The 16,839-nt window shown below is 53.3% G+C and overlaps 6 protein-coding genes across 6 annotated transcripts; 4 read left to right on the top strand and 2 right to left on the bottom strand.

Moving 5' to 3' along the window:
• Positions 1-52: 52 nt before the first annotated feature.
• Positions 53-1,767, top strand: BO87DRAFT_426563 (damage-control phosphatase ARMT1 family protein; the record flags this gene model as incomplete). The annotated part of the gene is made up of 6 exons (XM_025627371.1): positions 53-74; positions 135-205; positions 266-396; positions 454-566; positions 619-1,472; positions 1,537-1,767. 6 exons carry the CDS (start codon positions 53-55, stop codon positions 1,765-1,767), a joined length of 1,422 nt encoding a protein of 473 aa, XP_025479298.1.
• Positions 1,768-1,997: 230 nt separating this feature from the next.
• BO87DRAFT_335735 (uncharacterized protein) lies at positions 1,998-4,977 on the bottom strand. The gene is made up of 2 exons (XM_025620506.1): positions 4,844-4,977; positions 1,998-4,631 (listed from the first exon to the last, which is right to left on the bottom strand). Exons 1-2 carry the CDS (start codon positions 4,881-4,883, stop codon positions 2,401-2,403), a joined length of 2,271 nt encoding a protein of 756 aa, XP_025479297.1. The 5' UTR covers positions 4,884-4,977; the 3' UTR covers positions 1,998-2,400.
• Positions 4,978-5,410: 433 nt separating this feature from the next.
• On the top strand, positions 5,411-10,552 carry cpcC (putative protein kinase (Gcn2); the record flags this gene model as incomplete). The annotated part of the gene is made up of 6 exons (XM_025627852.1): positions 5,411-5,647; positions 5,705-7,759; positions 7,805-8,134; positions 8,186-9,619; positions 9,671-10,115; positions 10,166-10,552. The coding sequence occupies 6 exons, from the start codon at positions 5,411-5,413 to the stop codon at positions 10,471-10,473; spliced, it is 4,809 nt and encodes a 1,602-aa protein (XP_025479296.1). The 3' UTR covers positions 10,474-10,552.
• On the bottom strand, positions 10,515-11,990 carry cwc2 (active spliceosome conformation promoter CWC2). Its single transcript, XM_025623459.1, has one exon. The coding sequence runs from the start codon at positions 11,938-11,940 to the stop codon at positions 10,693-10,695; it is 1,248 nt and encodes a 415-aa protein (XP_025479295.1). The 5' UTR covers positions 11,941-11,990; the 3' UTR covers positions 10,515-10,692.
• Positions 11,991-12,120: 130 nt separating this feature from the next.
• BO87DRAFT_416401 (putative GTP binding protein (Gtp1)) lies at positions 12,121-13,990 on the top strand. Its single transcript, XM_025626752.1, has 10 exons — positions 12,121-12,313; positions 12,390-12,418; positions 12,478-12,492; positions 12,555-12,579; positions 12,651-12,969; positions 13,027-13,136; positions 13,185-13,330; positions 13,384-13,441; positions 13,492-13,656; positions 13,719-13,990. Exons 1-10 carry the CDS (start codon positions 12,285-12,287, stop codon positions 13,924-13,926), a joined length of 1,104 nt encoding a protein of 367 aa, XP_025479294.1. The 5' UTR covers positions 12,121-12,284; the 3' UTR covers positions 13,927-13,990.
• A 569-nt stretch (positions 13,991-14,559) lies between these two features.
• BO87DRAFT_66459 (tannase) lies at positions 14,560-16,734 on the top strand. Its single transcript, XM_025629462.1, has one exon. It carries the CDS (start codon positions 14,924-14,926, stop codon positions 16,670-16,672), a length of 1,749 nt encoding a protein of 582 aa, XP_025479293.1. The 5' UTR covers positions 14,560-14,923; the 3' UTR covers positions 16,673-16,734.
• Positions 16,735-16,839: the final 105 nt, after the last annotated feature.

Here is a 16,839-nt window from a genome sequence, read left to right as displayed (position 1 = left end):
TCTCTGCTTGAGTTATTCCTATCTATTTAATCACATAATTATTTCCTTCATCATGGAATACGAACCCCAGACTCGTGAGTGACACTGACTGCTCCTCTCTACAGCCCACACTAACCCCGCCTTCCCCTCCGCAGCGCAGTATCTCACCTCCGACAAGTCCAGCTTCGCCTCCGTCTCGGCCCATGAACGCTGGCCCGTCATTCTGGTATGTATGATGCGATCCCATATCACAGTATAAGCCTTGACTAATACTCCTCTCGCATAGACTGGTGCGATTGATGATCTGCACCGCAGCGTCGCCGATGTAACCGACGAGGAGAAGCGTCAGGAAGGAAAAGCCATCATCGGAAACCTCGCAGCGTTCAAATATGAGCTGCAGCACAACAGGCAGTTGACGTGAGATCATTATCCCCGCCTATACCCGACAAACAAACAGTCATTGACCATCTACAGCCCCCTCCCCGACGATGGCCAGCCCGACATTGCGACGTACAACCAGGAGCTGGAGCAGCGGGGAAACCCTTCATGGCACAACGTCGCATGGCTCTACTCAGAATGCTACCTCTGTGCGTGCAATTGGCATACCTCCATACCTATACCTCAGCTGACAGCCACCAGACAGACGTCTGAGCACCTTCTTCTCCCTCTCTAAGCACTGGAAGGGCTATGACGTGTTCGCCCGCCAGAAGATGTCCACCTTCAAGTCCTCGCGGCCCGCCGTCCTCGAACTCGCCGCACGATACAAGGAACTGGCCGAGGAGGCCAGCAAGGGCACAGACGGCAAGACCCCAGAGCAGATCGAGCAATCCGACCGTATCCTCTTCTCCGAGATGTGCGAGATCTGCCTCTGGGGCAACGCCACCGACCTCTCCCTCCTCACCTCCCTCACCTACGAAGACATCCAGAAGCTCCAGGGCTCCGAAGCCCGCAAGGCCTCGGAGAAGAACATCCTCGTCAACGACCTCGACGCCTCCTTCGACGTGCTGCACCAGGCCCGTCGCGACCGCAAGAACCTGGACCGCCGCGTCGACATCGTCCTCGACAACTCCGGCTTCGAGCTCTTCGTCGACCTCATCCTCGCCGGCTACCTCCTCTCCGCCGGCCTCGCAACCACCGTCGTCCTCCACCCCAAGAACATCCCCTGGTTCGTCTCCGACGTCACCCCTCCAGACTTCGCCGCCCTCATCGCCGCCCTCTCCGACCCGCAAGCCTTCTACACTACCCCCGACGAGTCCGGCAAGACCTTCGACCCCCTCTCAGAGAAGGAAGTCTCCGAAGTCAAATTCCTCTTCGACCACTGGGGCCACCTCCACGCCGAAGGAAAACTAATCATCCGTCCGCACTCCTTCTGGACCACCCCGGGGAGTTACTGGCGCATGCCATACGTAGCCCCGGACCTCTTCAACGACCTGAAAGAGAGCGAATTGGTCTTGTTCAAGGGTGACTTGAACTACCGCAAGTTGACCAACGATGTATTTCCTCCCCACCCTCACCCATCATTCCATCTTCAAATTCTAATCCGATTAAATTATATAGGCCGCATGGGCCCCCACAACCCCCTTCACAGAAGCCATCGGCCCACTGGGCCCGCAATCCGGCGTCCGCGTAATGGCCTTCCGCACCTGCAAGGCCGACGTGGTGGTTGGTCTGCCCGAGGGTGTGGATGAAGAGCTCCGCCAGCTGCCCAATGGTGGGGGCGACGAGGCGAGGAAGTGGGCGTGGAGTGGGAAGTGGGCTGTTGTGTCGTTTTGTGATGGGAAGGCTTAGATGGCGTAGATGATATATTTAGATGATAAATGATTGATTTGATAGATTTGAATGGGATGGATGGATTGATAGATGGGGCTCAGTTGGATATGATATGTATACATCTTTTTGATGGTTGAGGTGTTATATGGTTGCGTTTTATTTCTCGTTCATGATAGTGATAACGAGAGATTAGACTAGAATTGAGTAGTTGAATATATGGATATAGAAGATGTAGGTAGAGGTGTGGAGGGAAATAAAAACTAAGATTACGTACGATCAACGATCAACGGACTAGAGCTAGAGCTAGAGCTAAGTAGTGAGTGATTGACATCCACATCAACAGAGGAAAAAGAACAGGTATCAGACCAGAGCAGACCATATCACCATATCACCATACCACCGAACAAACAAAAGACAGATCAGATCAGATCAGATCAAACGAGACCAGACAATAAGGAGAGGTATTCACTTCCATCACAACACAAAGGGAAAAGAGCGGTTCGGTTCAAGTATCAAAGCTATCCGTGACAAGAGAATGATCCTTTCATATATCCATCCATCCATGCTTCCACCATCCGTTCCATATCACTCCGCGCCGTTGTTCCCATCTGACATATAGGAGATAGAAGATAAAAGAAGAAAAAGAAAACATTAAGAAATAGGTTCAAGAACCGATAAGGCTTGGTTCGTATAAGTGCGCATATTCTCTTTTCCCTTTCGGGTTTCCTCTTTTCGTTGCTTGAGACGTGCTTGGGCCTGCAGTTTGCGGTCCATGGGGATGGAGTCTCGGGGTACGACGGCCGCGAGGCTTTGACGGCGCTTGGCGCGGTCGAGGACGTGTGAGTCCGGGAGGGCTGTGACTGCGTCGAGGCTATATTTGGAAGGGGAGCGGCGCGCGCGGGGACGGCCGTGGTGGCTGTCGTCGAGGTTGTTGGCGAGATGGTGTGCGAGGGAGGTCATGGTTGTGTTGGTTGGGGCGTAGAGACTGCGGTAGGTGTTGGTGTTGGTGGATTTCTGTTTGGGACGCGGGCGGGTGGAGGGTGGAGGGTGGTGGTGATGATGGGGGTAGTCGGGTGGAGAGGAGGGCGGGATGGTGGCTGGTTCTTCGTCATCGTGATGCTCGTTTTGGTAGCGGGTTTTGGGAGGTTTGAGGGATTCGCCAAGGTAGGCGAGTTGGTCTTCGTCGGTGATGCCCATGGCTTTCATGGCTCGTTTGAGGTCCAAGTCGCCGGCGGTGGTGGTGTATCGGGATGGGTAGGAGCGGCGTTCTTTGGCACGCGGGCTAGGACTGGGTGGCTCATCGATGTCCGCGGTGTTGTCGTCTTCGGCGTCTTTTTGGGGACTGTTCTGCCCGAAATCGAAGACATGCACACCGGTGTAGTTCTTGCGAGGGCTCTCGGTGTGGCGCGCTCGAACCTGGGTGTGTGGGAGGCTCTCGATCGCGGTGAGTTTGATCTCGAGCTGGTCGATCTGCTCCTGCATGCGACGGCGTTCCTCGTTGAAGGACTCTTTCAGGTCCTCCTCATGATCGCGATGTTGTTGAGATGCGGTCTTCAGCCGTTCGCGGTACTCCTGGATGCGCGTTTCCAGTTTGGCCTCGCGTTGCTTCAGCTTAGCTTCCTTCTCCTTCCGGCGTCCTTCGTATTTGCTCATCTCCTGCTTCACCCGGGCTAGGGTCTGCTTGAGGGACGCGTTCTCCTTCTGTAGCTCGCAGGCTTTCTGTTCAGAGCTGCGCGCGAGGTCTTGCAGTTTGGTGAAGTCGGACTGCTGAAGCTTCATGTCGTCGATCTTGGTCTTCGCTTCGTCCAGAGCCTGCTGGGTCTTGCGGAGCTCTTCCGTAGCCTTCTCTGAAGAACTTTCGGATTCAGATTGCTCAGCGATATCATCGACTTCGTTCCCTACAACGCCGTGCCGTTCCAGCAGTTTGCGTAGTGAGTTGACGCGGTGCTTGTATTGCAGAGCCAACGCGGTCTGCTTGGTGAGGTCCTGCACCAATTTCTCCTTATCGGCATTGGCGCTCTCGCCAACCATGGTCGATGCTAGGTGGGTAACATGGCGCTCCATCTCTGAGACTTTGATCTCCTCCTCCCTCAACTTATCGGCGAGTCGCGACGCTTCTTCATCCTTCTTCTTGGCATATGTTTTGGCGGCTGAGCGGTACTGGATAAGCTTTTTGATTTCCCACGTCGTTTTTGTCCGGTAACTATCAAATTCGGCTTTCCAATATTTCCCCGATTGCGACCGTGGCTCGTTCAGGTTGATGGTATCGTCGTTGTCATCTTCCGTTGGCGATGGCCTGGACCCCTCGGATGAGGGGTTGGGCTCGAGGTCCTGTGACGAAAAGAGCCCCGTGCCCTTTGACTTTTCTCGCGAATCCATCAAGGCTTGCGTCAGTTTACTGCGAGGTTTGAACTTTCCGTCCGAAGAGTTGGCCGACCACTGGCTGGAGAAGTTGTTGGATGAGGAGGTGGGGGTTTTGTTAGGTTTCGTGAACGGGTCTTCCCGCTTGCGCTCGTTATCGACGACCCCGTCGCCGAACGACACGGTTTTGCGACGGTTGGATGCGGTTCCGGGTGTTACGAGGATACTTTTTGTAGGCGATGCCATCGCGTTCACTGCCAGATCCAAGTCGGCTTTGGAAGCCTTGAAAGCATCCCCTGTGTTTCCACTGGATGGTTTCAACGTGATGTGATCATTCAGCAGCTGATTGGTCGATGGATTCTTCGTCTTCACAGCAGCAGAAGTGGTAGCAGCAGCAGTAGTAGTACGGTGGGTGGATTCGTCGTCATCGGCACCTGGGGTACCAAACAAGGCGCTCTTGAAAGCGCGGATCGCAAACACGGGAGCGGGCGTCTCGGGTGGCTCTCCGGCCCTTGAGTTGTCTATGGGCATAAACAAGTTAGAAAAACAGGCCAGCGCGCGATGAGCGCGGGTGGGAAACGGGGTCAGATGAATTGGAAGGCCATTATTGGGCCGTATATGGAGGGCAGTGGAGGGAAGGGCGCGCGCACGCAGCAGCAGCAGCAGGGCGGGCAGCAAGCCATACTACTCGTAGCGACCAGCAGAAAGTACTAACTAAGGGAAACACACGCACCTGAGACCTGGTCTTCCTGCCCAGTGATCCACCCCAGCATCGCGTCTGCAGGGGACAATAGAAACCGGCGATTCACCAGCAATCAAATTATGGGACTGAACGAGACACGCATGGCACCAACAAGACCATTGGGGGGCCAGAGGATTGACGTGGAACGCTGTGCTTTGTTTACGGCGATGATGCGCCAAGTCACGAGCTGCCCGCCCCAAAGGCGGTGGGCGGAAAAACGACGGGGCGGCGCTTCCATTGGGCGTTCATATACTCGCTGTCGGGTTACCGCTCTTTTCCTCTCTTCCCGTCTTTTGAACTGCTACAACTAGTAGTATTCCTCTTGCCATTTCCTCCCTCCCCCTCCTCCCTCCCTCTCTTGTCTAATTACCTTTCTCTCTCCACCACATATACTTCTACAACCCTTTCTTCCCCTTTTTCCTCCCAATTCAGATATGTTCTCTACTGAGCTATAGAGGGCTGCAGCTTCGGCTGCATCTTTGTCACTAATTTCCGTGGCAAAGGCCAATCTCGATCACGGTGCATCCACTATCTTCACCGCCCGACCAGCGCCCCGCTATGCCTCACAAACAGAAGAAGAATTTCAGCAATGCCCCTAAGCACGGCTCTCCCCGAGCGGAGAAAAAGCAGCAGCAGCCGCAGCAGCAGCAGCTCCGTCCAGACTCGCCGTCTTTCTCGCCGCCGGTAGTTGCCCCCACCAATTATCAGGAGATCCACCAGAACGAAGTCGAAGCATTGCGCTCCATTTACGGTGATGACTTTGAAGAGGTGCAGCACAGGCGCTCTGCCTGGCAGGTATGTGATTGTCGCATTGATGTCGCTCGATGCATGACTGACCAACAAGCTCTATAGCAATCGTCCGAGGTCGCATTCAAGCTTCATCTGCGAGCCTCGTCGAACCCTGACGTCCACCTGGTATTGCTCGTCGAGCTGCCCACCACCTATCCCAAGACCTACCCCAACCTATCCCTGGAAAACTTAGACGATCTCCGAAAAGGCGCTCGATCGAGAATTCAAGACATTGTACAGAATAAGCCGAAGACCCTTCTCGGCTCTGAAATGATATACGAACTGGCGGTGTCCATTCAAGACGTCTTGGAAGATGTGGCTGAGGCTCAAGCTCAAGACAAGGATCTTCCGAGCTTAGAGGAGGAGCGAATGGAGCAGGAAGCCGCCGCAAACCAGCGAGCCGAGCTAGAGCGACAAGAGGAGCTCCGGAAACAGGAGGCAGCCACAGCAGAAGAAGAGCGTGCTCTCCAACAACTCTTGGAGGACAAGGTCCGAGAGCGGGCCAAGGCACGATTGTCCCGACGTAAAAGTCGCACCCCTGGGCTGGATGCGAACGGGGACACTGATGCTGTGGAGAACATCCCGGGGGCCATCACCTTCGACCCTCCGTTAGCTATGACGGATACGGACCAGGCCACCCTGGTCTTCCGCGCGGTGTACGGCAAATCGCTTCTCCAGATCGGACCAGGAAAGGAGACATATACCGTGAGACCGGTCGTCTCCGACAACCGGTCCCATGCGCCTTTGCTGGTTCTGAGGGAAATCTCTCTGGATGAGAAGGGAGTCGAGCCCCTTCTGTTCCGAGAGAAGATGCGCTCGAGTGAGGACAGGCTGGAAGGCCTGAAGAAATTACGGCATCCCAACCTGGTGGATTTTGTTGGGTTCAAAATAACCCGACCCTTGAGCATGCAGGACAGTCAGGATAGCATCTGGACTGTGTATGCTCTCCAAGAGTATTCGAACAAGGGAACATTGGCCGAGTTCTTGGATATTGTCGGGACCGTTCCTGTGGAAGTACTCCGCAGCTGGACAATCCAGCTGCTGGAAGCCTTGGAGTTCTACCATCGTAGTGGTTTTGTTCATGGCAATATTCATTGTGGTCGCATCCTATTGTTCAGAACTCGTACTGGTGGGACCATCGTGAAACTGCGGGCTGGCATTGAAGAGGCACTTCCTGATTCACCGGCCAGCAAGCGGTTGCTCACAACGTCAAAATCACCGTTCTGGATGCCCCCTGAATTAACACACGGGACCGCACCGTTGACCATGAAGACGGACGTCTGGGACCTGGGTATCGTCTTCCTTCAGATGGGATTCGGAACGGATGTGCTTCAGCGCTATACTTCAGCAAATGCGCTGATGGGCACGCTCGGGCTATCGACTGCTTTGCAGGATCTACTGCATGAATTCTTCAGGCCCGATCCGAAGAAGCGGCCGACTGCTTTCCAACTACAGCCTTCGGAATTTTTCCGTGTGGACACTCCCTTGATTGATCGTACCAGTGCCTCGAACTCAATCTCTCTACCGAGGCGTCCACGTCTTGATTCCCTTAATGGCTTGCCTGCCTTCTCGCGGTACAACCAGGATTTCGATGAAGCTGGGCGGTTAGGAAAAGGAGGTTTTGGGCAGGTGGTGAAGGCAAGGAATAAGCTCGATGGTCGCTTTTACGCGGTCAAGAAGATTACTCAGAAGTCTACCGCGGCCCTGAAAGACACACTATCGGAGATTATGCTCCTGTCCCGGCTTAATCATCCTTACGTAGTACGTTATTATACTGCGTGGATCGAGGAGGATTATGATTACGTAGACGAGGAAGCCATCTCTTCCACGGAGAGTGACGTCTTTGCTAGTCGGGACACGCATGCCTATGATTATAGTACCGGCGGGCTTGACTTTATAAGCTCGAGCGGCTATCCTAAGATTGAGTTTGGCTCCGACAGTGACGAGGATAACGATGGAACTCTGTCCAATGGAGATAAAGGCGACACGCCCTCGACGTTTGAGACGGAGAGTGCCACAGGCAAGGAGCTTAGTCGGGTGCGGTCAGGCTCCCAGGGCAGGCCCGTACTTACCACGCTCTTCATCCAGATGGAGTATTGCGAAAAACATGTGAGTATCGTGTTGTTGTGCCTAACAATATGCAACTGATGCTGACATACATAGACCCTTCGCGATCTGATAAGGAATGGTCTGTACGATGATGTTGACCGGTCCTGGCGCTTGTTCCGGCAGATCCTGGACGGACTGAGCCATATCCACGGCCATGGAATTATTCATCGGGATCTCAAGCCAGACAATATCTTCATCGACGTGGCGAATAATCCCCGTATTGGAGATTTTGGTCTCGCTACCAGTGGCCAGTTCACGACAGCCGTGCGCTCTTCTACCACTGCCGATTTTGAAGGCAACTTTACTCGCAGTCTGGGCACGACCTACTATGTTGCCCCCGAGATGAAGTCGGGCATCACCGGCAACTACAATGAAAAAGTTGATGTAAGTGCAACCCGACCCAAACCAGCGAGAGAAGGTCTAACGTGGGCACAGATGTATTCTCTTGGTGTGATCTTCTTTGAGATGTGTCATGCCTTATCCACAGGCATGGAGCGTGATCAAACATTGCGAGCTATACGCGAACCGAACCATACCCTGCCGTCTACATTCCAGTACACGGATAAGGTAGTCCAGGGCAGGATCATTAATTCGTTGTTGAGCCATAACCCGAGCGAGAGGCCTACAGCCTCGGATCTTCTCCATAGCGGAAAGATTCCTCTGCAGGTCGAAGAAGAAACCTTCAGGCGCGCGATCATGCACCTACTGTCTGATCCAAACTCTCCCGACTATAAGAAGATTTTATCCGGTATCTTCTCTCAATCACCCAAGAAGTTTGAAGACATCGCCTGGGATATGGACTCTCGCGGTACACCGGGCGCCACCGAGTTGCTGATTCAAGGTCTTGTCAAAGAGAAGCTGACGTCGATCTTCCGCCGCCATGGGGCTGTTGAAACCCAGAGGCAGATGCTGTTCCCCAGATCTCAGCACTACAATAACGGCGCTGTGAGACTGCTTGACTCCTCTGGCAACTTACTTCAACTGCCCTTTGATCTCACCCTGCCCAATGCGCGTGCTATTCCACGACAAGATACTTCACTGGAGAAAACATTCGCTTTTGGTACCGTCTACAGGGAATTGCCTCATGGAGGCGAGCCCAGGACTCATAAAGAGGTAGACTTTGATATTGTGTCACACAACACTTTGGATCTGGCTTTGAAAGAAGCCGAGGTAATCAAGGTGCTGGATGAGATTATCGAAGAATTTCCTCCTCTGAGATCTTCTCCTATGTGCTTTGTTATCAACCATTCGGACCTGCTTCAGATCATTATGGAGTTCTGCCGAATCACGCCATCTCAGATCCCTCGTGTCAAGGAGGTCATCAGCAAGCTGAACGTAGGAAAATGGACGATGCAGAAGATTCGAAGTGAGCTTCGCTCCCCGGCTATCGGTGTTGCCTCGACCTCGCTGGATGACCTGGCACGGTTCGACTTCAGAGACTCTCCAAAGCAGGTTCAGAAACGACTGCGGGCTATAATGCAGGGTACGATATTTGCTGAGCGATTGGCACCGATTTTTGCTCGCATCAATCTGCTCGTGGCTTATCTGCAAAACTTTGATGTCAAGCGGAAGGTTTACATGAACCCTCTCGGGAGTCTTAACGACAAGTTCTTCCGAGGCAGTATTCTTTTCCAGTGTGTCTTTGACAGTAAGCGGCGTGATGTATTCGCGGCTGGCGGACGGTATGATTCTCTGGTTCAAGAGTTCCGGCCCAAGGTCTTGGCCAGTCGTTCTCAAACTCATGCTGTGGGATTCAACTTGAGCTGGGATCGCCTCAGCTCGGTTATGTTGGAGTACCTTGGAACTCCTACTAAAACCCCAGCGAAGAGCTTTGATATGGAGACTGGGGCTTTCTGGAAGACACGTAGAGTAAGTCTGATATCCACCACCTAGTTACGGAGAGATACTAACCGCTGACAGTGCGATGTTCTTGTAGCGAGTTTCGATCCCACAGTGTTGCGTACCATGGGCATCAAAATTGTCCAGGACCTATGGCTCAATGACGTCAGTGCAGAGCTGGCTGTGGATGCTTCCTCGCTGGAAGAACTCCTGAACAAGTACAGGGAAGACAGCCATGGCTGGATTGTGATTGCAAAGCAAGACAGTCAGGAGAGGGGTTTCAAGGTCAAGAGTCTCTCTCCAAGAGAAGAGTTCGACATCCGAGGCTCTGAACTCGTTCCTTGGCTGCGGAACGAGATACGTGCGCGCTACCAGCGAGAGGGTGCAGCAGACCCCTTACGGCAGTCTCGTCTGCCCAGCCAAGCAGACCCAGGACCTTCCTTCAATGAGCGATTCAGCGACGTCCGCATTCTTGTACCCCAGCATCGAAGCAAGAAGTCCAACCGCAGGAATATTGTTGAGACAGGTATGATCGATCTATCTTAATATTACTACAACCCCGCTAACTCCGTTCAGCATTATTCCGATCCCGCGAGGTGGTCGAGGATGCCCTGAACGGGCCAGTTGCCGCCATAGATACTCGCGATGAGCTGCTAGAAGCCATCAGGAACACCCGCCTCTCCGACCCTGAAAGCTGGCGCACAGTCATCCAGAACGCGCCCTTGACAGAACGAAAGTACCTCACGCAGGTCCATGAATTACTACTAGACCTTGCAACCGAAAGTCGTGTAGATGGGATGGAGAATTTCAGCAATGCTTTCATATACAACTACCGCACAGGGTCATGCATATACTACGACCTTGGAAGCGCAGCCGACAGATGAAATAATGTGTGATGTTACGTGTTATGTGTCTCTTATTGTATCTGCTGTTGATTGAATCTCCTCTTCGAATATACCCACAATTATGCCTTGCAAACAAGCGTTGAAATTAGCCATTCCATAGAATCCAAACGATGAAATGAAGACCAGTCAAGTCAAACACATTTTCAGGTATCTCTGCTATAGTACACGTAAGAATGCATGCAATTAATATCAACCAAATTACTCGCTATCATCGTCACTCCCGTACGCCACCAGAGGTCCAGCAGCTTTAGGCGCCTGCTGCGTCGTAACACTACCCCCAGCCAGGCCCTTCAGCGCCGCAACAGCAGAGCTGGAGAAGATCCCACCGGCCTGTTCCTCCTGCGGAGCAGCAGTACCACCAGCAGCAGTCTCCGACGCACCCTCAATCATCAGCGGCTGCTCCGGAGCCTCCAACTGTGCAATCGCATTCGCATCCTCCAGCTCCTTCGCGCGCGAGAACCACACCTCATCCGGCGGCTCATACCCCTGCAACCCGTAACTCCCCTCAATCTTCTTCCTCTTCTTGGCCTCCGGATCCCTACCCTCCAACTCAGCCACAAACTCCGCCGGCAAGGCCCTCCTAACCGCCTCCGCAGCCTGCTCCTCCAACCGTCTCGCCTCCCTCTTCTGCGCCAAGGGGTTCGGATCAACCGTAGCCCACCTCACATTCAAAATCTCATTATGATCCAAACTCTGATGCGCCATGGCCTCCTTCGCAAACTGCGCATTCGCCTCATTCGTATACGTCACGAACGCAACACCCCGAGACGTAAGCACGCGAATCCGATCAATCTGTCCCCATTCCTGGAAATTCCTCGCCACCACTTCCTCAATCGAATCCGTCACATGGATCCGCCCAACGTACAACGTGCGATTCTGTCTCATGAATGATCCCACACCACCCATATCATCCCGATAATCACTGAACTTGTCCCGTCCAAAGCAATCCACGTTCGGGTTGAATATATCGTGCAGTGTTGGTAAACGGTGCAGGTACTCGCACTCTGCGCCGCGCGGACATATCCCCCGCGCGAAAAATAGGCAGAAATATGACCCCGGGACTTTGTCGGCCCGTGTGTAGCCGCTGTCGCGCGCGATGTTGCATCGTGATGGTGCAGCGGTTTTGCTTAGGTAGGAGTTCTCGCGGTCGCCGCCGCTCCATTTGTTGTACCAGATGTTGAAGATCGTGCCGACTTGCGGTGGGGGCTCCGATTTGATTGTCGCTGGGTCGACTTGGGGACGTGCTGGGCGGCGCTTGCGCCGGATTATCTTTTTGGTTTTCTTTGTAGGTTCGACGGTGCCGTCGGCGGTGGTTGTTAGGGCGGTGGTTTCTTCTGTCGTTTCGATTTCTTGTTGTTGTTGTTGTTGCTGGGGTTGTTGTTGGTCTTCGACGACCTCCTCCGTAGGAGGAGTTACTGTTTCAGTTGGGGGTGTTGCTTCAGCCATGGCTGCTGTGATTTGTGGAGGGATTGGGGATGATGTGAGGTGAAGTTGATGGAAGAGATAGGATGTTGATGTTTGAAGTCGGCAAGTTCGAAGATTCCGCCGGAGGTGGCAATTACGTAAGCGGGGTGGGTGCTTGGCGCGGCGGACGATTTTGAGGACGATTTCCCCAGACCAGAGCTGCTCGTGTTCTTGCGCTGCGATCACGTCGATTTTCGGGGAGATATCTCGCTCGTTTGATACGTACTTAAGAGATTTTGCAGTAAGCGAAATCTAGCTTCGGTTGTCTGGTTGTGTCGTCTGTTGTATCTGGAAAATCGAGTCCGCGGGGCTCTTAAACCGGCAAGATGGTGAACATTACGGAAAAGATCAAGGAGTATGTCGCCCATCTCGCAGGTCTTTTGGTGCTGTTTAGTGGATATGGATTGCTTACGCTGTTTCTCGCTCTATAGGATTGAAGATGAGATGCGCAGGACGCAGAGTAAGTGTTCCGGTCGCATATAAGGTCTTGATAGCCCCGCCATGCTAACTTACGTGCAGAGAACAAGGCCACAGGTGCGATTTGATGTCCCGGTTGATATCAGATTGTGTGTAAACTAATGTAATCTTGACTATAGAGTATCATCTTGGTCTACTGAAGGGGTAAGAAGAGCTCATGCCCCTCATCTTCAAGTTTACCCCGCCATGCGGAACCAGCACTAACTGCTACTCAGAAAACTTGCCCGTCTACGAGCCCAGCTCCTGGAGCCCACAGGTGGCTCCGGTGGTGGTGGTGCCGGTTTCGATGTGAGCAAGAGTGGTGATGCGCGTGTAGCTCTCGTCGGTTTCCCCTCCGTCGGTAAATCTACCTTCCTGAGCAAGATCACCAAGACCAAGAGTGAGACGGCCGCGTATGCGTTCACTACGCTCACTGCTATCCCTGGTGTGCTTGAGTATGGAGGTGCGGAGATTCAGATTCTTGATCTGCCGGGTATCATTGAGGGTGCGTCTGAGGGTAAGGGACGTGGAAGACAGGTCATTTCGGCTGCTAAGGTTTGTTTTACCACTCTTTCTGGAGGCTGTATTTCGTTCGGGGCTAATCTGGGCTAGACGAGTGATCTCGTTCTGATGGTGTTGGATGCTACGAAACGTGCGGAGCAACGAGCACTACTGGAGGCGGAATTGGATGCTGTAGGCATCAGGTTGAACAAGGAGCCTCCGTGAGTATTTCGGGTCTTGTTCAATAGGCTTTTGGCTAATCGGCGTAGGAACATCTACCTCAAGCAGAAAAAGGCCGGTGGCATGAAGATCACCTTCCAGACGCCGCCTAAGTACCTTGATGAGAAGATGATCTACAATGTTCTCCGCGATTACAAGATGCTCAACTGCGAAGTCTTGGTTCGTGATGAATATGGTATGTATTATGCTTCAATGTCCGAATGAGCCTCGTCGCTGACATCAATCTAGCCACGATTGACGACTTCATTGACGTGATCATGAAGGATCACCGTAAATACATCAGATGGTAGACCTTTATCCGTCTATCAGCATTTCACTCTTCTAATCTGAGTACAGCCTCTACGTCTACAATAAGATCGACGGAGTCAGTCTGGACTTCCTTGACCAACTAGCCCGCGAACCACACACAGCCGTCATGAGTTGTGAACTGGACTTGGGTGTGGAAGATGTCGTGGATCGCATCTGGAAGGAACTCCGTCTTATCCGGGTCTACACGAAACGGTTCGTTCAGTCACGATCAAGCATCTACTACTATGAATGGGGCACTGCTAACGATGCTACAGGAAAGGTGAGGTGCCCGACTTCTCCGAGGCATTGATCTGCCGCAGCAACTCAACTATCGAGGATGTGTGCGACAACATTCACCGCACGTTGAAGGAAACGTTCAAGTATGCGATGGTATGGGGAGCGAGTGCACGCCATATCCCACAGAGGGTGGGCTTGGGACATGTGGTGTCGGATGAGGATGTGGTGTCAATTGTTGCTAAATGAAGCGGAAAATAGTTCATGCATTCTACACTTTAGTTCAAGCAACGGTGACTGTTCTAAATATGCTCGGACGGAGTAGATACTAGACTTGGTGTATTCTCTGCAGATCTCGTTTTAAGTCGTATGAACCCACCGGAAATCCCGCGGAGAAGGATCTGGTGTGGTGAGGGATAATGGGATCATGGGATAATATGGGTCGGTGAAAGTCACGTCACGCTCTGCATCATTCTTCAGTGTTCAGGATCCACCTGGCAGGGAATACAGGAAGATAAATTTAGGGTACACGCGTCAGGGTATTGACTACCGGCCTTGCCAAAGCTTAGCCTGCACACTATAGGATTTAACTTCCTTATTGGGCGGTAATCACCCGCTTTTCTCGGGCTTATCGCATCCCCATCGGATAAAGCAACTTCCCCCATCTTTCTACTCCATCTCCAGCGCTCTCTTTCTCTGTCTGTTGCCCTCTTTTGCTATCATTCTTCACCACGTCAGTCCCTTTGCTGCTCTAATTTGCTTTCAAGGAGAATCGTCATGTCATACCCCACCGCTGATTTTAACCAGCATCTTCATGGTAAGCAAATACGCTGCCGATCGACGTCCTCTTCATCCCGTTAATCCCGAGCTAACCGGTCCACAGATGACATGAACGGTGCCTGACGATCTATGCCGCGAGACAGTCACTAAGTATTTCACTTTCGAACCCAGGGGACGCGTACATCTTCACCCTTGACCAATGGCTCGTCGTGTCTTTCCCTCGTTCACGGATGTCCGTAGTGGGTCGATGATGCTTGTCCTCCTTAATCTAGATACAACGATTGCATGGCTTTGGCGGGATACCATGACGATAATAACAGTACTACAAAGCAGGCAACGGCTATTCTCGAATTCTTGAACGATATAAAATCACTCTACCGCCAGCTGGTATCCGCCCAGTATTTCACACCGGCAAGCACATTCTTTCCACGCATTGAAAGTCCCTCTTTTCAGTCACTCTCTCGCAATGCGCTCCAAGATGAGCCTTCTGGCCGGCACGGCCACACTCTCCCTTGCCCGGGCCACCAGCCTGGCGGACGTCTGCACATCCTCCTATGCTCGTTCCGTGGCCCCCAGCAGCCCCCTCATGGGCATCACCGTGGACACCACCTCCGTCACTGCCAACCCGGTCTACAACTACAGCTCCGCCTCCACGGCCTTCTGGCCTGCCTCCACCTTCGACTTCTGTAACGTCACCCTGGCCTACACCCACGATGGGCTCGACGACCAAGTCCTGCTGCAGTTCTGGCTCCCTGCCCCAGCCGACTTCAAGAACCGCTGGCTTTCCACCGGTGGTTTCGGCTATGCCATTAACGGCGACGGCGCGGACCTGCCCGGCGGTGTCATGTACGGCGCTGCCTCCGGCCAGACGGACGGTGGTTTCGGTAGCTTCTCCACCGAATTTGACGCTGTCTTCCTGAAGGCCAACGGTACCATCGACCGCCAGGCCCTCTACATGTTTGGCTACCAAGCCCACTACGAACTCAGTGCTGTCGGCAAGGCCTTCACCAAGAACTTCTTCGACCTCGGCTCCTCCAAACTGTACGCCTACTACCAGGGCTGCTCCGAAGGTGGCCGCGAGGGCTGGTCCCAAGTCCAGCGCTTCGGTGAGGAATGGGACGGCGCTGTCATTGGCGCCCCTGCCATCCGCTACGGCCAGCAGCAGCCTAACCACCTCTACCCGGATCTCGTCGAATACACCATGGGCTACTACCCCCCGCCCTGTGAACTCGAGAAGATCAACAATATGACCATCGCTGCCTGCGACGCCCTTGACGGCAAGAAGGACGGCGTCGTCGCCCGCACCGACCTCTGCAAGCTGCATTTCAATGTCAACTCCACCATCGGCGCCCCCTACTACTGCCCCGCCGAAACCACCACCACCGTGCTCAAGAAACGTCTCTCCACCAGCAACACCACCCCAGCCCAAAACGGCACTGTCACCAAAGAAGGCGCCGCCGTGGCTGCCAAGATCCTCGATGGCCTGAAGACCCTTGACGGCAAGCGTGCCTACATCTGGTACCAGCCCAGCGCGACCTTCGACGACGCCGAAACGCAATATAACTCTGACACCGACTCCTGGGAACTGGACATCACCTCCCTGGGCGGCGAATGGGTCGCCAAGTTCCTCGAACTCCACGACGTCGACAACCTCTCCACCTTCGACAACGTTACCTACGACGTCATGACGAAATGGATGACTCTGGGCTGGCAACGCTACGAAGACGTCCTGCAAACCACCTGGCCCGACCTGACCCCGTTCCACTCCAACGGCGGCAAGATCATCCACGTCCACGGCGAATCCGACCCCAGTATCCCCACCGGCTCCTCGGTCCACTACCACGAATCCGTCCGCAAAACGATGTACTCCTCCCTCTCCTTCAACGAGTCCTCCGACGCCCTGAACGACTGGAACCGTCTATACCTTGTTCCTGGTGCTGCACACTGCTCGTACAGCACGGACCAGCCGAATGGCGGCTGGCCGCAGAGTACTCTGCCTACGTTGTTTGATTGGGTGGAGAACGGTCAGAAGCCGGATCGCTTGAACGCTACAGTCCAGGAGGGTGAGAACTATGGTCAGGTTCAGCAATTGTGTGCTTGGCCGTTGAGGCCTTACTTTGTGAACAACGGGACCGAGTTGACTTGTGTCTTTGATGAGGAGTCGTACCAGACTTGGGTGTACGATTTCGATGCTTATGACCTGCCGTTGTATTAGGGGTCTCTGAGAAGCAGTTAGTTGGATGAAGGGGGTGGGTTTAGTGATGAATGAATATTGTGTACCATGTATGCTTGAGTGAGATCTCTGCATTTTTAGTATAGTGTATACATCACACTTGTAATATGTATGCACTTATAAATTATTAGTACTTGGATTTCGACGAC

This window comes from Aspergillus neoniger, assembly GCF_003184625.1.
Source record: "Aspergillus neoniger CBS 115656 unplaced genomic scaffold BO87scaffold_18, whole genome shotgun sequence".
Taxonomy (NCBI): domain Eukaryota; kingdom Fungi; phylum Ascomycota; class Eurotiomycetes; order Eurotiales; family Aspergillaceae; genus Aspergillus; species Aspergillus neoniger.
The sequence above is the reverse complement of the archived record's forward strand: the minus strand, read 5'-3'. Positions and strand labels throughout refer to the sequence as shown.

Coding starts and splice junctions, on each gene's coding strand:
- BO87DRAFT_335735 (XM_025620506.1), bottom strand. CDS start 4,883: ATGCTGGGGTGGATCACTGGGCAGGAAGACCAGGTCTCAG. Junction 4,632..4,843: donor GCAGGAAGACCAGGTCTCAG/GTGCGTGTGTTT, acceptor TTATGCCCATAG/ACAACTCAAGGGCCGGAGAG.
- cwc2 (XM_025623459.1), bottom strand. CDS start 11,940: ATGGCTGAAGCAACACCCCCAACTGAAACAGTAACTCCTCCTACGGAG.
- BO87DRAFT_416401 (XM_025626752.1), top strand. CDS start 12,285: ATGGTGAACATTACGGAAAAGATCAAGGA. Junction 13,331..13,383: donor CTTGGTTCGTGATGAATATG/GTATGTATTATG, acceptor ACATCAATCTAG/CCACGATTGACGACTTCATT. Junction 13,657..13,718: donor ATCCGGGTCTACACGAAACG/GTTCGTTCAGTC, acceptor ACGATGCTACAG/GAAAGGTGAGGTGCCCGACT.
- BO87DRAFT_66459 (XM_025629462.1), top strand. CDS start 14,924: ATGCGCTCCAAGATGAGCCTTCTGGCCGGCACGGCCACACTCTCCCTT.